Raw genomic sequence first — 27,943 nt, 5'->3', positions numbered from 1 at the left:
TATATATATATGTTATAAAATTTAATAATTGTATTATATTTTGTAATTATTTAAAGAGTAAATTCATCAGGAGCATCTAAAGATGACACAATTTTACTTAAACATCTTAACTAAGACTTGTATCATTTAAACAAATACACTAAGATGGATTGAACTGTATTACCCTGACTTTTTTCAATGACCTAGCAACTTGTGTGATTTTCACCTTAAAATGGCGCTTGAAGAGCCTATGACAAACAAATTCCTCAATAAATTAATTATTATTGTTTGGGTATAAATATATATAGTTCAATGGGAGATAACAAATTTATTTGCCTAAAGTAAGAAATCATAAAATTATCTCTTTCATTTTATATATATGAGAGAGTGATACATAAAATTGAAGTATAGAACAAGATATCAAAACACAAGATTTTAATTTTTTTACAAGTAATACTAGGGAAAGTCTAACTTCTTTATATATATAGAGAGAGAAGTGAGATCGAAGAAATCACAAATATTGAATTACAAGGATATGTACATATTATCAAGTTACAAGGATGGTGGATGACACTTTACCAAATACCTATAAAATATTTATTTTCACTTGATTCGTTCAATACCTATAAAATATGCAGAGTTTAGAAAATAATAATTTCATCCTCATAATCAAAATAAAATATATTTAATTTTATTTGACGACCATATAGATGAATATATTCAAGTTTCATCTTAAATTGTGAACATAATCTTTATAACTTATAAAGATCGATCATTTAATTTTTTTTTCTAGAAACTAAAATTTAAATAAGTAAAAGACACAAACAAATACACATCTATTTAATTTTTTTTATAAAAATCGAAAAAATAATTATTCTATAAGGATACATTATATCTAAACACAATTAGTACTTTATATATTCCAATTTTCACAAAGTAATTAGCCTAGAGAAATAAGAGAAAGAAATCGATTGGAAATGGTAATATCACATACAAATCCATATCAACTAGCTTTAAGATTCGAACAAACTTGATCAAGTAACTACCGACAAAAAAGACTTGAAGCTACTAATCCTCACACTTTGAAGTAACACAAAGGTAATAACAAACAGACAATACCCCAATAAATATACGAGAAGCAAGAAAATAAAACCATGGAGACGAGATGAACAAAACACTAAAATTGGCTTAAAACGGACCCTTATATGTCTTAATCAACCAAAGGCACCAACTCACAACTACTCATCAACCATCAACAAATAAAATAGAGATATTCAAAGGGGAAAGGAAAAGAGGGATAGAAAACTTCAATGAGCTAAGGTCAAAACGGAAATTACCTGTTGGGGAGCAGCGATTCCACACCAAATACGACTTAAAAAACTCCAGCAATAAATTAGAAACATAAAACCTTACTTCTTTCGCTGTTTTTCTTCAATATTTTTCCCAACTTTTTCCTAACTTAATATTAGAATGAAGAGGGTGCCAGCTTGCTTGGGGTGAATTTCCCTAACTGAGTCGCTGGGCATTGTTTTTCTGGCGAAAAAGAAGACGGGGTCGCTGGTTGGTACTATTGGTGTATTCTGATGGGTTTTCTTTGGAAATGGGCTAAAATAAATTAGGAAAAATTACTAAAGTATACATCATTAGTTACAGTATTCTCAATATTTTCCTACCATTTTAAAATAATACAAAAATCCCTTCTTTTCACTCAAAACCCAACTGCCGGATACAGTATTTCATTCTACTCCTAACTCACGTTTTTAACTCCTATATTTACTCCTTCAATTTCTCCCTCTTTTTACTCATATAATCAAATAAGTTACCACATTAATCAAAATTTAAATTTCAAGAGGTTTCTCTCTCCATTCAACTCATTTCAGATCTATAGGTACTTTCATCTTCTTCAATTCTCTTCGTTTTTCTTGTTTCATCATTTTGTCTAATACATATGAATGTTCCTTCATTTAGCATTGGGATTACCCAAATAGTTACACCTAATACTAATCGAATCTTTGATTATGATAATCCCAAATGGACAAAAAACATATCTAAAAGGTTGCAGGATCTTTTAACAATAGTAAATCAAAGTTCAGAGAAGGCAAAAATGAAAAAAGATGTACCTGCATCATCGAAAAAGCAAAGGTTGAAAAACAACAAAAAAAAAGGTAGAAAGGTTGCCCCTGCCAAATCTCGACCTACACTATCCAGTGTATGTATTTTGAACCATGTATTTTAGTATTTATTTATTTTGTTTTAAATTTATCTCTTCCCTTGTTGAACTATTGGATCCACAACATTCGTTTGTGGTGGAATTTGTTCAAGATATTATGCAACAAGAAAGCGACAGTTTGTAACTATTGAATCAATTTTTCTTTACTTACACATTTGATCTGTTTTTATAATGTTTCTTCTTCTTTTTTGTAGTGACCGTGGAATGTTTTTTGCTGTTTTTATTGAATTTCTGAGCGATGAAATCAACATCCCATCTAATGATTTTCGAAGTGACTATCTTTGCACAATATATGCAACATTGTTATGAAAGTATGGTCTCAACAAGGCCGAGACGGGATATGTTAGTGAGAATGATAATCCTACAAGGTCGAAGAGTGACTACACTCCACCAACAGAAGATGATCTTGTTAATGTAGAATAGATTTTTATGTATCGATTCACCGACAGTTGTTGATGATCTATTGTTTNGCTTGGGTGAATTTGAGGGGGAAAAGGACTGAATTTTTAGAATGAGGTGGGTCTGGGAATAAATTGTTATTGGGTCTGGGAATTGGAGGGAATTGGGTATGGGTTTCTGAAAGGATTGAAAATTGCCGTTATAGTCAAACAAAGTTAAAGACGTAACCAAATTGAATTCGGCTAGGACGAATTAATATAAATTAATTAATGAGTTTTTTAATTTTAATTAAGTGAAATAATTAATTTAATTATAAACTCTAATCCAAAATTAAAACTAAACTAAATTAATAAAAATATTTAAATATATGTTTAAGATTTAAAATATTATAAAAATGACTGTAATTACTTTAAAAACTTGAAAAATATTTGAAATTTTTTATAAAACTAATTGTTTTAATTTGTTCAAAATTGAAGAAGCTCGTTGATTAATCTATATTGTGGAGGTAAAAAATTGGGTGTCAAACAACCAACATGAGAAGAAATCAAATCAACAATTGAGACAAGGATAATTAAGCAAATTCACAAAGTAATTTCCAAAAATCAAACTTATCGCTAGAAGATTATTCAACCAATAAAAGTTTGCGTTAATTGGAGATTCAGAAAGAAAAAATTGTGAAGAGTTTGATGTTGCAGAGAATGCACCTAGGGTTTTAGCAGGAACTTAATGAAGAAGGTGATGCATTTATTAGCCACATTTTGGACCCTGTTTAAGATATAGCCATTAATTTATAATAATTTGTATATTTAGCCACTTCATAAATAACCTTAATTTTGAACTATCATTTTTACTGTTTGACGTTTATATCAGTATATAGTTTATGATTAACAAAAGAAAATGAGAAAATAGTAAAAAGAAGAAGAGAAATAAAGCAATTTGACCCTTTAGTTGGGCCTAATGTTTTGGGCTCAAAAAGCTAGGCCTGGTTTCTTAAGCTTGTTAAGGAGCCCGATGAAATTTCAATTTATGAATTTTTCTATGGGAAACTTACACAAATATACTAATTTTAAAAAATATTTACCATTCATAGCAATAACATTTTTTTTTTCAATTGATCACTTTTAATAAATTTATAATACAGTTTTAATACATATTACAAAGTACAATTTATTATTCACATATAATACAAGTTTTATTGATGGTTAATACATTTTATCACACATTTTAATATACTTATAATACAATGTGTCAAACTTCTTACCAAACAAGCATAGTATATTTTAAAAAATAGTTATAATACATAGATACTGCATACATAATTTACTTTTAATACATATTACAGGTTTAACATAGTATTGCTATAAATGACAATAAATAAAAAATATCGCTAAAATCGATAATTACTCATTAAAAGGTACCAATCCATGTAATTTTTCCTTTTTCTATCTCTTAGCTATTTATAAAACTTCTACGTGACAAAATCACAACGGACGAAAAGCATACATTGATTTTTTAAAATAAAATATTTAAAAAAAGAAGTTGGATGCATGTGTGACCAACTGTATATATGTATGTATGTGATTTCAAAGCAGAAACTAAAAGTATCTGTATATATAAACTTTATGTGTGGCCAATCAGATTTAATGTATGTGTTTTGAAATGGTATGTACACAATATTGGTCAATTGTATGAAAGATCAATTGTATATGAAGGGTATATAAAGTGTATGTTATATATATGTCAATTAAACAAAAACACCAACAAACTATCGTGAAGGTGAACATGTGAGGTTGGGTGGGTAGAATTGTGGCTAGAGTTTTTAGATACAAAAATATGTATTTAGGTGTATATATATGTTATAAAATTTAATAATTGTATTATATCTTGTAATTATTTAAAGAGTAAATTCATCAGGAGCATCTAAAGATGATACCATTTTACTTAAACATCTTAACTAAGACTTGTATCATTTAAACAGATACACTGAGATAGATTGAACTGTATTACCCTGACTTTTTCCAATGACCTAGCAACTTGTGTGATTTTCACCTCAAAATGGCGCTTGAAGATCCTATGACAAACAAATTCCTCAATAAATTAATTATTATTGTTTGGGTATAAATATATATAGTTCAATGGGAGATAACAAATTTATAAGTCTAAAGTAAGAAATCATAAAATTATCTCTTTCATTTTATATATATTAGAGAGTGATACATAGAATTGAAGTATAGAACAAGATATCAAAACGCAAGATTTTAATTTTTTTGCAAGTAATACTAGGAAAAGTCCAACTTCTTTATATATATAGAGAGAGAAGTGAGATCGAAGAAATCACAAATATTGAATTACAAGTATATGTACATATTATCAAGTTACAAGGATGGGTGGATGACACTTTACCAAATACCTACAAAATATTTATTTTCACTTGATTCGTTCAATATCTATAAAATATGTAGAGTTTAGAAAATTATAATTTCATCCTCATAATCAAAATAAAATATATTTAATTTTATTCTACGACCATATAGATGAATATATTCAAGTTTCATCTTAAATTGTGAACATAATCTTTATAACTTATAAAGATCGATCATTTAATTTTTTTTCTAGAAACTAAAATTTAAATAAGTAAAAGACACAAACAAATACACATCTATTTAATTTTTTTTATAAAAATCGAAAAAAAAATTATTCTATAAGGATACATTATATCTAAACACAATTAATACTATATATATTCCAACAAATGTACACCACATCAAAGTAACACTAAGTAAACATCATTCTAACAATTCAATGAAAAGATTTAGAACCACAATTTCTGCTACCCCAATAAAGCATTTTCTTTCTCAACATAACGTGTTCCAGTTATTGAGAATACAACAATAATAATATATTCAGTGAAATTTGATAAGTAAGGTCATAAAGATAGAAAAATTATTTTCGAAAGACTCTCATCAGTAAATTCAAATATAAAAAAGAAGACAGTGAAAAAAATATTATAAGTAACACGTAAGTAGTGCAAATTTGATCAAACACCACCATTCCAAATTCAACTCCCATGACAAAATACATTGCTTAGACATAGTATTTTACAAAAAAATTAAAAAAAAATCAACTTTGTATTAGAAATACACAATAAAACATTTTCTTAATTTGTCTTTACTTTAACATCACTTTCCATTCGACACAAATATGGATTTGTATTTATCCTCCCTTTTATTTTCTACTTTGGAGATAAGAATAAATTTGACTTATATGAAGAAAAAAAAATACTTATTATATCATGCATTGGATCCAGGCCAACACTTCAAGTTGTGTTCTCAAGCATTAATTGATTTGTTAGTATATCGCCATGTTCAGATGGTAAGCAGTAAGCACTCTTCACTTCTGAGTTTGAATCACCAAAGAAATAAAAGATGGTAAAAAATATCACGAGTTCAAATCCCATTGAAGCTCCTAAGAACTAAAAAGATGGTAAAAAATATCATGAGTTTAAATCCTGTTGGAGCTCCTAAGAAAGGGGTAAAACGATTGAGCTCATTCATTCTAACTCAGTTATTTCTCAATATCAGTAAAAATAGCGCAGAATTGCTTTGACTCAGCGATAGGGACGTAAACTTATTTTACTACTATTTTTTTTTATTTTAATAATGTGGAATAGTCAACACACAAATTAAACATGTTTCAACATATATTGCTTAGACATATAGTATTTTACAAGAGGAAAAAAAGAAGACACTAATTGGTAGTAGGAGAAAGGAAATAATCCTTTTCTTTATTTGAGTTTCTTTCCATTTCTAACTTATTTTTTTATGTTTAGAACTTTGGTACATAAGTAAAATATATATATCTGATTTTGCTTCGATTAAAGGTTGAGGAGAATATAATCATTGAAAAACATCTTGTAAACTTGTTTTTCCTACTTATACTAAAGAACTCATTTATTCATTTTTAACGAACTAATTGTTTCTCATTAAATATGTTTTTTCAAAAAAATTCATCAACTGAACATGAAAAAATTGAAAAATTTCATACCGAATTCACCGAACATATGTTTGTATTTATCCCTTTTTTAAAAAAAACTTTTTCTTTGTACATAAGGGTTATTATTTTGACTTATATGAAGAGAAAAACAAAAAAAAACTTAACATAAATTTGGACTTGCATAATTTCTTTGAAATGGTCCAAAAAAAAAACAAACTAAATTAACATCCACAAATTCCGCCATAACCAATGGCCGTCCATTTTTCAATTTGCTGGCAACTTTGTCGATGCCACGATTTAATTTCTTATATTTACGTAATATATTATAAATATATTCTATACTCCTACCAAACTTTGGAATCCTAACAAACTTTTTATACTTGAAAAAATAAAATAATTTCAACTAGTAATAAATAAATAAATAATATTAATTTACGAAGAAACTAGAATTTTTATTATTAACATTGAGAATATGAAAAAGTAAACACATAAAAAGTTCAGATATAATTTTCCGTAAATAAACCCCTTGCTTCAACTTGGCTCCGCCTCATATTATATACTCCTACCAAAGAAAATGAACAACAACTTGTGCTAAAAATATATCCAGACTGTCAACATTATCATTTTAGAATCTAACTTATGTATTATATATGCAAGAATAAGTCATTTGACCAAATAAAATTTTGAATCAAAAGAAAAAAAGATTAGTTCCTTCCCTCTATTTGGTTTTGTAAGCTAAGTCCCTTAAAAAAGGCCATAAAGAAGTGGTCATCCAACAACCAACTATCCCGTCCGTTTTAATTTATTTGTCATATTTATTTTTCTTAATTCACTTCAAAAAGAATTATTTTTTTCTGCAACTTTATAGTTACAATTTTCTACATGGCATGTTTAAGACCATAAAGGATTATTTAAAAAAAATAAAATTCGTATAAAGTTAAAATCAAACAAACAAATTAAAACAGAAAAAATAATAAGGGCCCGTTTGGCCATGCGATATGGTATCATGATATGAAATCATGATATGGTATCATGATATGGAATCATGAGATGAAATTGAAGGTTTGTTTGGACATGCGATATGGAATTTTTGTGTTGTATATTTTCTCTTAAACATAAAAATCCCATAAGTTGTAAAACTATTAAAATAGCCCCAATTGTTTANCATTGAGAATATGAAAAAGTAAACACATAAAAAGTTCAGATATAATTTTCCGCAAATAAACCCCTTGCTTCAACTTGGCTCCGCCTCATATTATATACTCCTACCAAAGAAAATGAACAACAACTTGTGCTAAAAATATATCCAGACTGTCAACATTATCATTTTAGAATCTAACTTATGTATTATATATGCAAGAATAAGTCATTTGACCAAATAAAATTTTGAATCAAAAGAAAAAAAGATTAGTTCCTTCCCTCTATTTGGTTTTGTAAGCTAAGTCCCTTAAAAAAGGCCATAAAGAAGTGGTCATCCAACAACCAACTATCCCGTCCGTTTTAATTTATTTGTCATATTTATTTTTCTTAATTCACTTCAAAAAGAATTATTTTTTTCTGCAACTTTATAGTTACGATTTTCTACATAACATGTTTAAGACCATAAAGGATTATTTAAAAAAAAAAAAAATTGTATAAAGTTAAAATCAAACAAACAAATTAAAACAGAAAAAATAATAAATAAGGAGAGACTACTTTTTAAAAAGATAAAATCGTAGGTCCACCCATGACCATAAACTTGCTTACCCAATCCATGTAGCTTTGACTTAAGCTTTATATTAATATACTAAAATAATTATGTAATATGTCTCTCTAAAATTCAATAAATAAAAATGAATATGACTCAGAACTCATAAACTAAAAAAAGAATATGATATGTATAATATATTTGGTAAAAAAAGAATTTTAAGAAGTTAGTGGAGTAGAGTGAAGACCATTTTAAGACACCTTATTAAATGGGAAATGGCTAGCATAAAATTATTTTTGTAACAATATATGCAATATAATTTCATAAAAATGAGATTTGAGAAAAGTAGAGGGTAGGCATATTTTATTCCTACATTAGGGGTAGAGAAATTGTTTCAAATAGATCATCAATTTATTTGGTATTGTGTTTCTAAGATATGATGCGAGGCTAACATGATAGCGATTAGCGAATGCCTTGAGTCGAAAGTTCATGGATAATTTGACCCGTATTTTAGTTGAGATATGACCATTAACCTTAGAGGTATAGTTTTTGGCGCTTTTTAAAATAAGAATATTTCCGAGCAAGTAGAGTTCTTGCATATGTGTAGGATTGCACAAACAATTTAGAAATCTTAAAGAGTTCGGCTATTCTGGATTCATATCGCGTAGGGCTCCTTCTGGTGAAAGTCTTTCCCGTCAAGGATTTTTTTTCATATCCAAGGCTTAAATTCAAAACCTCTGATTATGGGATGCATTGTCTCATTCAGAGCACCACATCCGTTAATGATAATGAATGTAGTTGTTGATTGTGTCATGTGTCAAACTAAATTGGAAGAGAAAAACAGAAATGCATATTTAAAATTATAATCACATTATCACATACATATACATACGTAATCTAGTTCTTTGTCTTTAATACTAGTTTGATTTTTAGTCTTTATTTTGATAAGTCCAAAATCTATTTCAATGTTAAAAATAATTTGTCTATGAATCCTTAAATCAAATCATTCGTAGTTATTCAATTTAACTATCATTATAATAACAACCCAAAAAAAAAGGATAGAAAATCAAATCACTACAAAATTGACTTAATTAAATTTAAATATTTTAAAAAAAACCTTAATTAAATTATTTTAAGTCTTTTTGAAAACTTACCCCATTCATCCTAACTCTTTTTTTTTAACTCCTTTGTAGGAGTTCTCATCTTTTTTGTTTTCTTAGTGACTCGAACTTATGACAATTTTCAAATTAAAAATAAGGAATATTTACTATCCGAGCAACTCCTTCTCGTCCTAACTCTAAACACATTTTCACTTTTTTTTTTAACAACAAAATCCTTTTTGGACCTACCATTAGAAATTAGTGGCCCAAATTAAGACCCCAATTGTCAAATTGACAAATGAGGAACTTCTCCAGCTATCTTCCAATTCCCCTATATTCCACAAGGAACAATGTTTTTTTTTTTAATAAAAAAAAGAAAGTAAAATTGGATCAATCATTTGCTAAAAAGATTATTAAAAAAAATAATAGTTTTGGTTATATCTTTACAGCTTCTTATGAGCTATGAACCGTCAAATATTCTACTTCCAACTGTATTCTTTTGTTTTTTTCTCTCCTACTATTTTCCTTACCAAATTTCCACAATCTCTTTCTATCTCCACCAAATTTTTATTCATTCGATGTCTAATAAATATTAGTATTGAACTATCAATTAAATTCAAATTGTATCATGTAAGGAGTCCAAGAATCATTAGGGGATGAAGCTCCCAACAAAATTTTCTCTATATCCAAGATGTAAACTCAAAACATCTGATTTAGAATATTGGAGCAATTTCACCATTATATCACAACCGATGTTGATTTATTTCGGCAACTTACTTCATAATCAATATATAAGGTTAAAATAAATGGGACGTAAGATCAACAAATTGGATGATAACTTATGAAAGAAAACAAGAGCAACAAAAACAACAATAGAAGTGATCCATCTTGAAGAAGCAAAACGAATCGAACGTAAGATCAATGCCGAACTAAGACTAGGACATATTGATTAAAGAGTCATCAAAGAATAGTGCTAATCATTATATAATTGTTCTAGTAATTGCATTGGTGTTATTTACTCATTTATCATAAGTTAAAACGGGAATAATTTATGGTTATCATATCCTAAGAATTTACCCCTATAAAATCAATAGAATCATACATATACCACATTGTTGATCATCATCATTGAATGCTTGAATTTCGATTTAGTAATATTATCACTTAGTAGTCCGATCCGCATTGAATTGTCGTTAAATTTGCTCGTAGATATCTCCATTAAAAATATAATTACAATAAGGATAATATAAGTTATATTTATTTTAATCTTATATAATTCATTCATATTATCTTAACTTATTTTTTTTCATCTATAACTTTATTTACTTATATATTTTTACATTTTACCTCAATCAATTCAATCCTAACATTCTTTAAATTTTGCGTACAAATTCAGTTGCACCTTCTTTATTTTTTTTGAGTAAACAATCAAAATTATAGAATTATTTTTCTCTTTTATTTTTTTTAAAAAAATAATTTACGTACATTATTTTCTTTTTGCTACCCCTTTCTTGTTTTACTCCATTCATCTCCGTCTGTCTTTTTCATTATAATTTTTTAAATATATATTTAGTAAGTTTTTAATTCTAATAGTCTTGTTTTATTTATAATGGCAGAGATGAAATAACATGTTTAAGATTACAAGTACAGATAAAATTACAAATTTATTTACAAGTTCAGAAGAATTCATTAACTTTGATCAAATTCTGATTTTGTATTCTAAATTTTACTTAATATATATAAATGATTTATTCAGAATTTCATAAACTCAACATCCTAAGTTTTTTCTTTAACCACAAGGTTAAAAAATATTTTTAATATGTTACTTATGTCTATCTTAAGATAATATACTTCACAAACTCTTTTACTATTTTTTCCATTCTAATTTATGTGATACTATTTCAAAATTCTTTAATATTAACGATTTATCATGTATTTTGATACTTACTTGGTACATCTCATAATTTCAACATCCAAATAAAATTTACCGATAAGTTTGGAAGATTGTCAATGTATTCGACCTTGATTTAAAATTTAGTTTTTTGCAAAGATTAATATTTGAGACCAAGTTGCCCCTTAATTTCCTCTTTTTCTTTAAAAAATAAATAAATAAAAAATCCACCCCCTACCCCCGGCCCCACCCCCACTACCCTTTTAACCCAAGCTTCATAAACCCCATTGGTACCACATAGTTGTTGCATTGTGGTTGTATAGATACCGGAATCCAACTCAACTATCTCCACCAACCACCACCATGGCCGGCGGAGAACCCACCGCCGTAGCCGGCGACTCTACCAAAATCCCTCTCCAGGTTGTTCATGACGTTTGTCGAATTTCCGGTGCCGGATTTGCTGGTTTCTTCAAGAAAGATTGTACTGATTTGGCTAGAAGAGTGTCCCTTTTGGCTTATTTGCTTGAGGAAATCAGAGATTCCAACACCCATTTGGGTTCTTCATCATCTTCCCATGATTCATGCTTGTATGATCTCTCCATAGCTCTCAAAGCTGCAAAAAGACTTCTTTTAGCAGCAAATGACTTTGATCCCAAGATCTCAGCTGTAAGTATATAGTGATGATCCTCAGTAAACTTGTCTTTTTTTGAATTTGTGTATCTGTACTTGGGTAGTTAAGTTGGAGGTGGGGTGGGTAGGTAGGGGGATTTGACATGTGAATTCCCAAATTCTAAGTTTTTTAGCTGAAAATTGTGAAATCTAGCAATGTAGTTGTTTTTCCTGTTATGTGTTGATCATTTTGGAAACCCAATGGTGTGGATTAGTGATCAATGAAGTGGGTTGAGAACCACGAGGTGTTAGGTTCCAATGGTAGATAATGCTAGGTGATATATATCTTCTCATTTGTCCTATAGCTTTGGTGGACAGAGTTATGCGTTACCTATTGTTGGTGGGAGGTTATAGATATGGAATTAGTTGAGGTGCCCTCAAGCTGCAAAGACACCATGGTTATCAGAAAAGAAAATTTTGCTCTCATTTTGTGGTTCTGTGTTTGAAGGTGGATAATTTTTGGTAGAAAGAATGAAGGTTCCTTTGACTTTTTCTGTGTTAGGAATTGGGAAGATATGATAATTTGGATGTAGGATTTGGCAAGAGATCCTTTTGGGGTTGTTTAGATTTAAAGTTGTTTGATTTGATTAAGAATTAAGATCCATTTGCCACATTGTGCATAATCCACACTTATGAAAAGAATGATGCAAGTTTTCTCTTCACGGTGACATTTAATTAAAAGGAACTTTTATTATTGAAATCTTCAATTTTCCAACAGTTTACTGAAGTTCTTTTGTAGCAAGTTTCATTCAAGCTAATATTGTGTGCCATTCTCAAAGTGTGTTGTTTCTTGATTGAAGGACGTGGAAAGGAAGAAAATTGTCTTTCAATTTCAATGTGTAACATGGAAATTGGTGAAATCCCTAGGCAGCTTACCATATGACCAGTTCGACATATCAGAAGAAGTACAAGAGCAGGTTTGTTTTGAGGTTTTACTTTTTCCTGCTTATGTTGCTTTCTCCGTTGGATTTCCCCCCTAATATTTCTACGTTTCCAGGTTGAATTGGTCAGATCACAGTTGACACGAGCTAAAGAGAGGTATGGTGGACCTTTGACTTCAAATGTATTATCTCGAGCATTATCCCAACCATTAGATAAGGAGATTGATCCGCTTCAGTCGGGCAGTAGGGGAGTTGGAAGTTTACATCTAGAGAATGTTGGCAATATTGATCATGAAGTTAGGCCAAAACTTGGAGATCTTCCCTTAGGTAACACCCCAAACGGCAATGATTGTGTTCAGATAGTTCAGGAACCAGAAAATCTAAGGAATTCATCCAAAAATTCTGAGGTTACTTCTCCCAAAAGTCCTGGTTTAGCCAGGGAAGATGACTCACCCAGCAAGAATGTTGTGGAGAATAAGAAGCCCAATTCTCCTATAATTCCTGAAGAGTATCTTTGCCCTATATCCCTTGAGCTCATGAGGGATCCTGTAATTGTGGCCACTGGACAGGTACTGTCCTTGTCAGTCTGATACATTATCATTTGACTGCAAATTTGCCTATCTTTGGCTTTTAGATGGAAGTTATTCTTGGATTGTTTCTTTTTAGGTGTAAAATCTTCAAATGTAGTGTGCTAGAAGTAATACTTAATGTAGACTTTTCTTATTCCTACAGACTTACGAGAGATCTTTCATACAAAGATGGATAGACGGTGGCAACACAAGATGCCCAAAAACTCAGCAAATACTCCAAGATCTTACGCTGACACCAAATATTGCTTTAAGAAGTCTCATTTCTGATTGGTGTGCAAAGAACAATGTAGAGCAGCCAACTGCATTGGCAAATGGGAGAATAAAGCGAAGTGATGGATCATTTCGTGATGTTAGTGGGGATATTGCAGCTATTGAGGCAATTGTACGCAAACTTTCAAGCAGGTCCACTGATGATCGGAGGGCTGCAGTAGCGGAGATCCGGTCTCTATCCAAAAGAAGCACAGACAACAGAGTTTTGATTGCTGAAGCTGGAGCAATCCCGGTGTTAGTCAACTTGTTGACATCTGAAGACGGTCAAATCCAAGAAAATGCCGTCACTTCTATTCTTAACCTTTCTATATTTGACAACAACAAGGGGCTTATCATGCTTGCCGGTGCTGTTCCTTCAATTGTTCAAGTTCTCAGAGCTGGAAGCATGGAAGCAAAAGAAAATGCAGCAGCGACCATCTTTAGTTTATCACTTGGAGATGAGAACAAAATTATAATAGGTGCATCGGGGGCCATCCCAGCTCTGGTAGAATTGCTTCAGACTGGAAGCACCAGAGGGAAGAAAGACGCTGCAACAGCATTATTTAACTTATGCATATATCAAGGAAACAAGGGCAGGGCTGTTCGGGCAGGGATTATACCAGCACTATTAATGATGCTGAAAGATTCAAGCAACTGCATGGTTGATGAAGCTTTGACCATTCTTTCAGTTCTTGCCAGCAACCAAGAGGCCAAGGCTGCCATAGCTAAAGCTAGCACGATCCCTGTATTGATAGATCTACTAAGGACAGGTCTACCTCGTAATAAAGAGAATGCTGCTGCTATCTTGCTCTCCTTGTGCAAAAGAGATACTGTGAATTTATCTTGCCTTTGTAGGCTCGGTGCACTTATACCTCTTACAGAGCTTGCTAATACTGGCACAGAGAGGGCCAAGAGGAAGGCTACTTCATTGTTGGAGCACCTTCGAAAACCTCTGCAACCTTGACTGGTATTCTATCAGTGAAGGATTCATTAATTGCTTCTTTCATTCTTACCTAACCGTGAATTACACGATTCCATTTATAGTGTGATATAAAATCTGAGAAAACGAACATGAGAAAATAATTCATTCTCATTGTTCGTTGCATCAGTGTATCTATTTAGTCTGTTTTCGAGTGAGTCACTGATTCGTTTGACCTGTTTCTTTTCATTATTTGTTACTAATTGATCAATTTGATGTTTGCCACGCTAAGGTGTGACGGAAATTTATCAACTCTGTATAAATGAAACATTTTGATATGTGAAAAATTGTACTTTCTTTTCCTTTATCCTTCTACTTGTGATGTCTTGTAAATTGATGCTGCATTACCTTCTGCAGAAGAATCAGTATAATATTTTCTGGCTTCTACAGATCTTTCATTCCATAGTACTAATGGCATGGACTGATGCTATCTGCTGTTAATGATTCTGGGATAATGGCCAGCAGCCTTATTTTCTGTCTATGAGGAAGCGTTACTCGGTATTTGTGTTGGTGAAAGGTAGTAGGTATTTCATGTAATTAGTCAAAACGTGTGCAGGTTGGTTGAAACATGAACTTTTGAAAGGGAAAAGTACAAGTATGATCTCTCAATCAATGAGGCATCATTTCTAAGAATTACTTACTCTGTTTGAATTTGTTTATATGGTTTTAACTTGACACGAAATTTAAGAAAATAAAGAAGAATTTTGAATCTTTTGATCTTAAATAAAAGATATGAAGAATGTATCAAAATACTCTTTAATTTTGTGGTCTCAAATGTCTTCTTGATTTATATGTCACTTGATTAATAGTGATATTGTTTGACTTGAGCTTAAACATGCACTATTCCAAGGTTTAAGCTAGTGTTTGGTATGGATCAAATTTGATCAGACGTTGAAAATTTTATCTTTTAAAATATTTTTAAGCTCCCAAGACTAAACTCATATTAGTTTTTTTGTAGAAATTTCACTTTCACTCACAAAATTTTAAATTTTATTCGAAGTGAAATGCATGTCGAAGTTTCAACTTCAAAATCTTTGACCAAAAATGCTGAAACATGTTCATATTACCTAATGTGTATATTTCTTTATATATCCAACACCTTTCTCATGTTTTATCGTGTTCGACTTACCTATGACTATGAGGTTGGATGAATTGGTGCTTTTTTTTTTCTCAAGAATGTAACTTCTTCCACTTGACAGATTTAAATTTTAAACTAATATGGTACGTAAAGTTATTATAACATTGTTCATAGGTGATCACTTGTCGTTATATTATATTTAGCGATAATAATAAAAATGAGTATTTATAATTAACACACTATATAAAATATCGTTAAAGGCATTAGTAACTCTAGATGACATTGACACATTTGCTGCTAAATATTATTATAGCAATAAATATTACCGCTAAAAAAAATATATTTACCACTAAATATCTCTTTTTTACCATGATCAAATCACTAACTAAGATCAACATTCAACATTATGGTATTCCTTTTCTAAAAAGTAATTCTTCTTATACGCTATTGCCTTATTGTTATAGATTTTGAAATTGATAAGTATCCTTGCTAAATTGATCAATTCTCTACCAATTTTCTCATATTTGATTAAGTCAATTTCGAGAAAAAGAAAATGGTTTCACTGATTCCTAAACCTTCAGTCACCACCTTATCTCATTTGTATAAAATTTTGCTAGATTACATATAAATGTTCTTAGAATAATATTTTATTTGCTTTATCATCCTAAATTCCTAATACTAGAAAAATAAATTTTAAAAATTATTTATAGAATTTTTTTTTTCCTTTCATACCTAAAATACCCTAGGAGGAAATTGGCTGGCAAAACTTTTCTTGGTCCAAACTACTTTTTGCTTGGTAGTGACTCAACTTAGAAAATAACACAATGTTGGTCTTAAATATACTAAATAATTCTACGCGCATTAAAAAGGTTCCCTAAGACTTTGATAAAATGGTAAGAGTCCGACGACAATTCAAGCAAAGTCATTTGTTATTTATGGTATTTACTTATTTATGTTTAATTAGGATTTGTTAGTTATGAGTGGTTTTTAATCTTTATTTAATTTATTTTTTACTTTTTTAAATAACGATGTTACTAGTTATTTTCAATACACAGAAATACAAAAAAAAAATTACTAAAATTTATAAATAAAATATTTTCCTTCATCTATCATTAAGTAACAATAAAAACTCATTTTTGTGTGAAGACTAAATGGTATGATCACATCATTATCTTAACTTTTCAATCATTTGCTTTATCATACTGTATTTTTCTTATAGGTTTATTATTCAAACTAAATATACGTAACATTATGTGAAGACAGAAAATGATACGCGTTATTCAAAACATTGTCTTTATCAGAATAGTACAATGTAATAGGACACTCTCCTGTCAATATCCAGTAGGATCACATGTGCTTTACAGAAAATGTAATTCATACATGTATAAAAATTAAAAAGGTTGTAACAATTGTCAATGCTTTGAAAGTTTGTTCTCTTTCACATGCAAAGAAAAACTAAAATAATGACAATATATATTTAATTAATAAAAATTATACTATTTTGAAAACAATCAATACTACATTATTGATTGTTAATGATTTTACTAAATTTATTTGGAAAAAAAGATAAATATATCCCGAACTATTATAAATGGTATACAAATATCCTCTATCATATTTTTGGGACATTGGTGCCCCTGCCGTCCAAAAACTAGAGCATATATATCCTTTATACTAATGGACATACACGTGTCATAATCTTATCCACCGATCGACATTTATTAAATATTGAATCGACGGATAAAATTGTGTCACGTGTCCCTATTTAGTGATCTTCTATTAGAGTGCTCTAGTTTTTGGATGACAGGAGCACCGATGTCCCAAAAATATGACGGAAGATATATGCATACCATTTACGATAGTTTGAGAATATATTTGTGCTTTTTCCCAATTTATTTTAGAGTAGTTGACGTCTTAAACGAACAACAGGTTATTCCACATGAATCTTGCAATGAGACCTAGGTATTCCACATGATGTGGCTCCCTCAACACCGTTGAGCTCATTTTTTAAGTGACTAGTCGCTTTTCTAATAAATTAGGTACATTTCAAGCAAGAAGAGAATTGTGTAGTTGAGTTGGATGCTGATTTAACAAATGTATATTGCACTTAACTAACTTGCTCTTTATGATTTGTTCTTCACTCGACTTGACTCAAACCCGAACACAAAAGTAGAAGAAAGAAAATCAGAAAATCTCCACGATATACCTAACCAACTTGCTCTTTATGGTAGTTTTTCACTCAACTTGACTCAAACCCAAACACAAAAGTAGAAGGAAGAAAATCTCCGCGATATACTTGACCAACTATGGTGATTCTTCTTTCGACTCGACTCAAACCCAAACACAAAAGTAGAAGGAAGAAAATCTCCACAATATACTTAACCAACTTGCTCTTTATGGTAGTTCTTCACTCGACTTGACTCAAACCCAAACACGAAAGTGGAAGGAAAAAACATCCCTCACCGCTTCAAGCCACGACTAGATGACCCTGCCCGAGTAGGTCATTTAAGCAATGCACAATGTTAACATTGATAATAAAATGTCTAATAACAGCAATATCAAAAGAAAGTTGCAAAGAATGGGAAGTAGTTTGCTAAAAGAGATCAATTTTCTAGATGAAGTCTGTAAATGATAATACATTTTGCCAGATTTCTCAATGTACAAGATACCAGTAAGGACTATTCCTATCCTACACTAAAAAAAGAACATAATGGACCAACTGGAATTTATCAACTTTCCTTCCTGCTGTTCTTTGCAAATGCCATTTTGGTTTTGCTTATTGATATAAAGTTCTTGTAATGAATTTAAGATGTTTCAAGATGACCATTGATCAGGCAGGGTGAGAAAATAGCTTGTCATTGCCTTTCTGAATCTTTTCTTGTATTGTATCGGAGAAACAATAGTTGGTAATGCATTCTTTGGTCCACCAAGTATGCCGGATGCCTTAACCCATGTCTCCAAGTGCTTGTCCCAAGTATATTGTCTCATAAAATCAATGATCCCTAAGACTAGCTCCTTGCGCTCTTCGTCCACCCCAACTAGCAAAGAGTAATCCATCACATCAACCGACTGCCAAGAAGAGAAACTCCATTAGTCATCACTCAAACTATAAGCATAAAGAAGAGAAAGAGGCGACTCAACTCTATGGAGCACTAATAAACAAATGTAAACCAGCTAAGAGAACATTTTCAATCAGTTTAGCGCCTTTCACTCCAACAAACGTTTTGCCATATAGTAGAGTGCCAACCTAAAGTATTCGTTGATAAAGTTCTCACAAAACCAAAGGAGACTAGTGTGCCCTCCCCATAATCACATTTCTTACATAGTATTTAGGATACTATGCTTCTAAGTTCTAGGAGTTTTTTAGCCTATTAGAGGTTATTATGCCAGTAGGAGATATAGAGAAAATTTTGTATAATGATGGCTTAAGATGAATTTAATGGAGAAACTTGATCAATGAAGATTCATATACCCAACCCGAACTTGATTGGGACTGACGCACAATAGTAGTTGCTTTAATATAATATAAGAAATCTTGAAGATTCAAAGTTGGAAGCGGAGCAGTTACCGCTAAAAAGGATGTATCATTCCAAATAGCTCTCTCCAGACTTCTTTTTGCTTTGCTTCCAAGAAATATAGGTTTGGTACGCAATGTTTCTAAAAGATTCATGTCCAACAACACACTGTTTTCCCCAGTTATGTCTGCATTGTAACGGGACCTTAGAGACCCCTTAAGATCATAGACCTTAGATATTGTTCTTCCAAAAAAGAGATTCTCCATCACAATCAAGTCCATTTTCGTTTCCCTGCCTCCTGTCATATGTTTGACCGAAACCTAGTATATGCAGCATAAATTAAAATAAGATTCTGCACAAGTTTAACATTATCAAAATGAAAGGAGAAGTATTTCTATTCACCACCAAACCATGCCTGCATAGCACAGACACAAAGAGAGAAAGAGAAAAAGGGAGTCCAACCTGATATATTCCTAGAACTTTAGCAAGGCAAGTTGGACTTCTTGAGCTAACAGAATCTGTTAGATATTTGAAGTAGTTGGGTCCAAATTCTTCAAAAGATTCTAACTCAGTTTTTTGAACTTGTTTTATTATGAATCTTTCATCCAATGACTTAGCAAAATAAGCATTGCTCTTTCCTCCTTGAGCGCTCCATCTCTTACAACGGCTTAAAGACCGTATAAAGTCCAGTTCATCAGGACAGTATCTCTTCCTGAGAGCATCAAACTGCTTAGCAAAGTAACAAGTGACAGAAAACTTCACCTTTCCGCCAGCATTTGAAGATTCGTCCTCAAAAGAGATCCTTAAGTGAGGGGAGGTCTTGGAATCTGCAAAGATAGAACTAATTGTACTGGAAGCATCTTCAGAACCATGGCTTCCATGATGGATATAATCCATGTCTAGAGAGCCAAAAGACTGCCATCTTGAAACATTAGAGGCCACTCCATTCTCCTTCCTGAGGCCATTCGTGTTCCAACCCCTTTCAGCCACATTTGGCTTATCAGTCACCCGTTCTTTATACTCCTTGGAAATAAGAGCATACGATATTATGCTAGTAGGTTCATTGTCATAAACAGCTATTACAATGTCATTGAATCCATTGTGTGGAACCATTAATCTGGGTCCATCATGTATAAGAGATGCATAAGAAATAAACGAGGGTGATGAATTCATTAGGAGATTAAACTTCTGAGCCTCATTAGGTGACATTAGAGAATAAGTTCTCTGAACACTGATAACAGGGTCTCTGATCATATTTCTATAGTCTCCAGAAGCATGAAAAGATCTAATTGCTGATAAATGCAGTGAAGAAGGCGGCAATCCATTCTTGATTCTTTCTTGAAGTCTCAGTGCAGAGTCGAAGGATTTAACTCGTGCTGGTGATTTTACCCTTGCAATAGGAGGATAATCAAGTTGACTCAGTTGTCTGAAAGGAGCAGCTTCAGATCCATTTCGTTTTAATGTTATATTTAACAGAGCTTTTTTGGGAGATCGGTCAGTACCAGTCCAAGCAGAATCTATCTGATCAGAAAGAACAGAACCAGCTGAAGGAGCTCGTTCCAAGGGTGTTCCATTAACTGCATTTTCTCCTTCCATATGCATGTCCTGCGTTTTCTCGAACTCACATGAGGTAAACATGGACTCTTCCAGCCCACAAGGTGACCCATGAGTCTCCTCCTGTTCAGACTGAAAAGGTTTCTGACGATATTCATCTAAGTTTGAGAATATAGGTTCGGTCTCTTCATAGGCATGCTCGAGAGGGTCATTTCTCCAATCTATCAGCTCACTACAAGATCCAGTATACTCTGAACCAGAGGTCTCTTGGAAGAGAGATTCCACAGATAAAAGACGACGATCCCAAACATGTGAAGCAATCACAAGGGAATGCCTCAAACGATTTAGTTCAAGAATGTCAACCACTGCCTGCCCTCGTTCTGAAGTTTCTGCATCAGCAGTTTGAAGCAAGTCCTGTTGTAGAAACAAACAGAAGCAGCAAATATAAGGAAGAAGAGTACATTTATCCTACACACTTGAATACATATAATTTGCCATGAAAAGGAACATGCAGAAGTATTATACATCAATCTCTAATTGGTGCTTACATGGTAATCGCTCTTTTCTTTCATAAGCAAGTCTTTTAACTCCATGATGCAGTCATCCAGCTCAGGTTTATCAGATAGATCATGTTCTAAAGAGGATCTTTTCTCTTCAATCCTGCGAAAAGCACTGGATATCTCTGCATACAAGGCTTTGGCTTTGCACAATAGCTACAGGAAGCATAGTATAGTATTAATAAGAGCTATTGGAAGCTAAAACTAAAAATAAAAAAGACGACCAGAAAAATCCCAAACATGCAGCATCATTGCACCTCATCTGTTTCTTTCCGTAACCAATCCTGCTCTTCATAGCTACTGAACATAAGAGTTGATGGAGGTAGACAAACTGACAGAATATCAATAGGAGAATAGCGGAAGAATGCAATCATACTTCCACACCTGTAAAGGCAAATGGGGAAATTTTATTCTCTAAATAGCAGCTGCAAATCCAACAATTGAATGATCAGAGTGATTGCACATTACTGGCAGACGACAAACTACATTGTTAAGGTATATTACGATGTACGCACCCATAAAACCGGAGGCAGTCCCGTTGGAGAGAATGACCACATCTAGCAACACGGTTGGCAGTTGCATTGTTTGAAAAACTAAGATCCAAGAACTTGCCAAATGAGAGTCCCCAAGCAGCATCTGACATTACTACTCTGTGAGTTGCTGGTGGGACTCCTTCTATATGGGCACACTTGAGGCATCGATGCCACATCCATATCTTGTTGTCCCACTCACCAGGCAGCTTCACTGAGGGTTGCCGTCTAACATGTATAGTAAGGTTCCCTTGCTGGTGTGTATAACAAATGACATGGTCCTCAGCTGGCTCCTTGCATGATTGACAGGAAGGTATCTGGAACATGAAGTGCCATACATAAATAGCTCGAAAGTACTAAAATTGGAGATAACAAGATGACTTATGTAAACTTTTACCTGACCAAAAAGATCATCCAGAAGAAATCGCCCGAGTGGCTTGTCAAAAGATCCATAAAACTTTATGCGAAGAAGCCGAGAACGTTCACATACACTTCCATTTAGAATACATCGACTTGAAAATGATACTAGTATGCTTTGACGACTGTCAGCAGCTGAATATGATTCACTAGAGGGTTCAAATTCATCTGATATCTCAAGCTTTGACGGATCTAGCGATTCTCTTGGTTGAAACTCCCCTTGACCTAAAGTTACTCGTGATCCTTCAATGGTATCATCTAGGATGGTTGGATCTTTAAAAGGAGGGTAATGATGCTTCACCAACGATACTGGTAACCCAACGTCCGCATTGCAGCTGGCAGATCGTACATGGTTATGTGGGCCATTACCAACTCTATGGTGTCTTGCCGGGGAAGCAGTATGAGAAATCACTGAAATAGCATTATCTGCAGATGTCATCTCTGGTATGGCAACGGAAACTTTAGGTAGACTAGCACCCTCATCCGCAAGGAATGATGTCTCAAGGGACAGATGATATGCCGCAAAGACGGCATACTGGAAGACATTCTTCACCTTCTTGAGCTCTTCACAACACAGACCTCTCAGCAAGACCTACAAAATGTCAAATGAAAGGATAACTAACATCGGTTTACAAATTCAACCTCTTGATATTTAAACTAAGATATAACTGCAGCAATATCGGTTTACAAATTCAACCTCTTGCTATTTAAACTAAGATATAACTGCTGATCTTTTATGACAATGCAGTCTTAAGATCTTCTTTTTCCTTAGTTAATATTTTTTTAACTCACATAACCATTTATGGAAACTCAAGACCATTGTAGGGATCAATTCAGTGACTAAAGAACAAGATGAAAGTTAATTAAGCATTTTCAGAATCAATACAGCATTTTAGACTGGTACCTGATGATTAGCTACAGCTGATCAAAGCATAAGCAACCTACAAAATTTTACTAGAGTGATAATCCGCTATGGCAGATGGTGTACGTTATAAGTGACCACTTCTATTTCACAAAGTTCTTGTAAAATGTCCACTACTTGGAATTGAGAATGTTCAGTGACACGGAAGAAGTCATCAGACACAGCCTAACATAAGTATTTTATTTAAGACAAATGATTAATAATAGTAAAGATTGTGTAGACTATAGAGGCAAGGGAGTCTAAAACTAAAAGAGAGAGGTGATATTATAAAGTATAGGTATTTTTCGAGTAGATATGATGTAGGTCTGTTTTGTACAGAAGTACTCACAGGTCAAACAGAAAGATGAGAGCAGATGATTTGCTCTAGTGAATCACTTGGATTGCATTGCTAGCTTACACTGGACAAACATGAGTGTACAAGAACCGATCAATTTCACTCTATGGTTTTCTTTGGCTTATACTGTCTTCTCTTTTCCCTCCCATTGCTCCCGAGGAAAAAAATTGTCTTCCCTTCGAGAAAACACTTACTTTCCATGATATAGCTTCGCACAATATGTCAAGGTTTGCCGTGAATAGTAAGACCACTGATCCTTTTCACTTACATCATTAAGATTCCCCAAATGACACTACATGAATAATCATTTCGTGAATGTTGGTTATTATAGCTATTGGGAACATGAAACCGCCGAATTAACATTAAGGTGTCCAGGGCATAAAAGTTTGTCAGTGAATTCAAATCATTTATGAATTGTAAGCACAACTATAATCATAGTAGTATTATATATTGTGGATTCAAAAGTGTGGAAAGAAGTGGACATGTCACGCTCAGAGACTGGTCTAAAACACTTCCAAATAAATTACATAACAAGCAGGTGACATTTGAAATTTATCCATTCATGGGAAGAGAAGACCAGCAGAACAACCAGTCCGGCCTTTGTTCTGTTTCTTACTAAGAGTGTAAGAGTGGGCGAGGGTGTTCTGCATAAATAGTAGACATAGGCTATAAATAAGAGAATATCAAAGAACTAAGCCATAGAGAGTTTCACAATTTTAGCACAACGTACTTTTTGAATCCAATGTACTTATGAAATATGCATGATATAAGTCTTAATTAGAGCTCAAACATTTAAAAGTTTTAGCAGAAGAAAAAATAATTTTTGAAGTCTGAGGCAGACAAAATTACCGTGCAACCTAAACGCCTGGGACAACCATCAAAAAACATCAAAGTCTTTGATGGCTTCTTGTTGAACTGGTTTGAAGGTTCATGCTCTTCAGAAACTTTTTCTAAATGAAAGAGCTCACAATATCCCAATCTAGCCATGGCTATGTTATCGATGGACGGGGTTATAAGAGCACCAGTGCACCTGGCTATCCGTTCCAGCAGTGGCCGCTTAACATTTAACACCAAAGAGATCTCTTTTTCCAGTAGATACTCCTGAGCATGAGAAGATACACTTTTCTCCACAAGTAGCACATTAGGATGGTGGGCCTCAATTTTTGAAACAATCATCTTCAGATGCTCCCTTTCCTGTTAGAATAATAGAACTCATAAACTTGTCCCTAATTACTCTTATCTCAAATTCTCAAATCATAGAAAGATAGACAAATCTACCAAATACCTGTTGCAATAATGTGTTAAAAGAGGCCAATTGATTGGGAACTTTTTGGTACTCAAGTGCTCCTCCTAACAGAAGCAATCTAGCATTTTTGCAGTGTGAATTCATTCGCTTGTGTTTAATATTCTTCGTACAGACTACTCCTTTAACAAGGGTGCTGCATTGAAACAAAACTGAATGATGAGACATGACTAACCAAGCGTAAGACGCAAATGTTTAAAGAAAAGACTAATTACCTCTCCCTTGGACTTCCAGAAGCTACACATTTCACCTTTACATAATAACCAGGATCCATGCTGCTTCCTTCACTAGTATCTGGCTTCACAAAATTCGCAGCTTGCCATGCTAGTGATGTAACTATGTCAACCCAGTCATCAGAACCGCTTTCTTTCCCCGACTCTACTCCTTCACCTTGCAATAACTGTAAGACAAGAGCCCTGAAATGGCCCTGTACAGCAGCTTTCATAGGTTCCTTGTGATCCACATGCTCTTTATCCATGGTGGTAAGGCTTGCACTTGAAGAAAATATTGTAGCCGATTCTCCAATTTCATCATCCTCATCATCATATGTGAAGAAATTATTTTCATCTTCATCATCTTCATCAAGTGGAGGAGGAAACCATATGAGATCACTATTTCTAAGATCGAACGGCTTTTGCTGCTTCTCTAACTGGTTGTGATACACAGACAAATTTTCAACACTGGCATCAGCAGTCTCTGGATCCTTCGTCCCTTTCTCAAACCTTTTTAAAACATACAAGGCTTGTTGATCAAAGGGACCATTATTCTGAGACCTTGGGATCTCACTTTGATCTTGCTGTACAGAATGCCCAACTCTATTGGAAGTAAAATGAATCCTAGAGGGGCTGTCCGATGGACTTGATCCAGCTGACCTTAAACTGTAAAATTCATGTCTAGTACTAACACTACTCGAATCTATATCTGAAGTATCATGAAAATAGCTACTTGATGGACTAAAAAATTGGCTTGTTGAATCCCCTCCTTCGTCTTCATCACTCCTGAAATTATTAGCAAAAGAGTAGCAAATTTTATTACCAACAAGACTAACAGTCTCTGTGTCCCAAATGCAGCTTACAACAACATACCAAGTGTAATCCACAAGTGGGGTCTGGGGAGGGTAGAGTGTATACAGACCTTACCCCTACCTCGTAGAGATAGAGAGGTTGTTTCCTATAGACCATCAGCTTACATAAAGCATTTCCAAGCAGTTTGAAAAAGGGAATAGAAAAATGAGAGAAATAACAACAACGAAACAATGTGAAATGGAGAGCAGTAAACAACACGCAGAGGAAAGAACAATAATGACAATAAAATAATGTGATAATCAAAGAACAAAAAACACAGCTGATAACCAAAACCGAAGAACAAGAAACTACAAGAATAGTTTGATTGGACTCCACACTAAACTGAAACAAATGTGAGTACTGTTCAATTCACATATAGGTAAATGAGCAAAAGGATTATAAGTTGAATATCCTAGAAGAGAACATAGATATGACACATCATCTCATATTTGCATCATCTGCTACTTCAAGATAAAACATCTCTGGGTACTAATCCAAAACAAATCTTGAGAAAACATAAAAGTTCCAATCTCTAGTACAAACAATGTCAGAGGCCGAAAAAACTAAATCAACAATAAGATAATTTAATGATTATGCAGGATATATGTTCTTCCATCCAATATTAACAGATTTCAAAAGCACATCACATTGGTAACAAAGTTAATACAAAAACTACAATATGATACCCTTGCTCAGTACCTGCTTGGCGAGTGACGTAGAGACATCTGAGACGGATGACTTGAAAAGGTTGTAAAACTACTCTTAACTGGTGTATGTGAAGAATAGCCATCAAATCTGTCACTATTGAAATTTGGTGATGTTGATTCTGTGCTTTCTCTAGGAGACTCAAAAGGATAAGTTTTGTGTCTATATTTCCCAACACCATTATTCCAAGTCCTTAACTCAGAACAAAACTTGCAAGATTTTATATCAACCACTTCCCCTTCTGATCCAGATGCAACAACATCCAAACATCCATTACTGTACGTACAACAATCACCACAGAAAACTCCATTGCAAATTTGGCAATTGTACTTGTTGCAAGAATCAGTAAACCTCATCTTGCATTCCCAACAGGTTTTTCCACTGTCAACATCCATGTTTAATCCACTCGTTCCCCACGAAATCCAAGATTTGACTTTCTCAATCAAATAAAAAATTGAACTTTCAGATACTCCCATAGACTGGAAGTAATGAGTAAACCCCACCAAGAATGACAACACAATTCTGCCTCAATTTATCAAAGTTCATAACTTTTTCTCCTAATCTGTATCTAAACACAATGGAAGCTATCAAACCCCACAACAAAAAATGGGGTTTTTTTTTCTTTGCTGCAATTTACATAAAGTATATAATCTTTTTTCTTTAAAGAATGTATGTGAAAAAAAATTTCCCCCAGAAATCACTATATATTGGAAAGGGAGAAAACAGATTACAGTAATTTAGAGTGACACCAAGTATGGTATGTACACCAATGACATGACCTGGAAGTATAAAATCTTGAAAACAAATAAGGAGTGCAATTAAAGTGCTTTTGACCAATCTATAGATATTCAAACCTAAACACATAAGCTCAACCAATCCCAGAATCATCAACAATAGTTCCCAAGATCCAATTTTTCATTACAAGAAACACAAAATCCAGAGCTAGGTACCCATATAAACTAGTTATACTTACCAAAATCCCAAAAAACAAGAACCCCACCAACAGAAAAGTGTCAAGAAACACAAAATCCAGAGCTTGGTACCCAAATAAACTAGTTAAACTAACCAAAACCCCAAAAAACAAGAACCCCACAAGCAGAAAAGTGTCAAAACAAAAGAATCCAGATCAAGAAAACACAAAAAAGATTAAAGTTCCAATCTTTGATGGATTATAAATGGTTTTAAAGAACAAAGAGTGCAAAAATAAAAAGGAGAAAAAGGAAGAGTATAGAAGTGAAATTTTTCCCTTTTCTAGTGGCTCTAATCTCCATGTACATTATAACCATAATCTGCTGCTTCTGCTTCTTCAACAAGAAC

The 27,943-nt window shown here is 32.8% G+C and overlaps 3 protein-coding genes across 4 annotated transcripts in view; 2 read left to right on the top strand and 1 right to left on the bottom strand.

Moving 5' to 3' along the window:
• The window catches only part of LOC125857233 (heavy metal-associated isoprenylated plant protein 20-like), a 287,045-nt gene that overhangs the window by 35,142 nt on the left and 223,960 nt on the right, over positions 1 to 27,943 (top strand). The gene's annotated exons all lie outside the window — the stretch shown is intronic.
• On the top strand, positions 11,577 to 14,954 carry LOC125857181 (U-box domain-containing protein 11-like). Its single transcript, XM_049536864.1, has 4 exons — positions 11,577 to 11,945; positions 12,749 to 12,865; positions 12,946 to 13,398; positions 13,562 to 14,954. The coding sequence occupies exons 1-4, from the start codon at positions 11,643 to 11,645 to the stop codon at positions 14,630 to 14,632; spliced, it is 1,944 nt and encodes a 647-aa protein (XP_049392821.1). The 5' UTR covers positions 11,577 to 11,642; the 3' UTR covers positions 14,633 to 14,954.
• Positions 18,308 to 27,249, bottom strand: LOC125857174 (putative 1-phosphatidylinositol-3-phosphate 5-kinase FAB1C). Its single transcript, XM_049536853.1, has 11 exons — positions 26,621 to 27,249; positions 25,073 to 25,855; positions 24,840 to 24,993; positions 24,404 to 24,748; positions 22,279 to 22,890; positions 21,867 to 22,198; positions 21,609 to 21,735; positions 21,343 to 21,507; positions 19,703 to 21,208; positions 19,294 to 19,560; positions 18,308 to 18,794 (listed from the first exon to the last, which is right to left on the bottom strand). Exons 1-11 carry the CDS (start codon positions 27,100 to 27,102, stop codon positions 18,540 to 18,542), a joined length of 5,028 nt encoding a protein of 1,675 aa, XP_049392810.1. The 5' UTR covers positions 27,103 to 27,249; the 3' UTR covers positions 18,308 to 18,539.

The sequence above is a fragment of the Solanum stenotomum genome, chromosome 2 (assembly GCF_019186545.1).
Source record: "Solanum stenotomum isolate F172 chromosome 2, ASM1918654v1, whole genome shotgun sequence".
Classification (NCBI taxonomy): Eukaryota; Viridiplantae; Streptophyta; class Magnoliopsida; order Solanales; family Solanaceae; genus Solanum; species Solanum stenotomum.
The sequence above is the reverse complement of the archived record's forward strand: the minus strand, read 5'-3'. Positions and strand labels throughout refer to the sequence as shown.

Coding starts and splice junctions, on each gene's coding strand:
- LOC125857181 (XM_049536864.1), top strand. CDS start 11,643: ATGGCCGGCGGAGAACCCACCGCCGTAGCCGGCGACTCTACCAAAATC. Junction 11,946..12,748: donor TTGATCCCAAGATCTCAGCT/GTAAGTATATAG, acceptor TCTTGATTGAAG/GACGTGGAAAGGAAGAAAAT. Junction 13,399..13,561: donor TAATTGTGGCCACTGGACAG/GTACTGTCCTTG, acceptor TTATTCCTACAG/ACTTACGAGAGATCTTTCAT.
- LOC125857174 (XM_049536853.1), bottom strand. CDS start 27,102: ATGGGAGTATCTGAAAGTTCAATTTTTTATTTGATTGAGAAAGTCAAA. Junction 22,199..22,278: donor TGGATGATCTTTTTGGTCAG/GTAAAAGTTTAC, acceptor TTCATGTTCCAG/ATACCTTCCTGTCAATCATG. Junction 18,795..19,293: donor ATGATACATCCTTTTTAGCG/GTAACTGCTCCG, acceptor TCTTCTTGGCAG/TCGGTTGATGTGATGGATTA.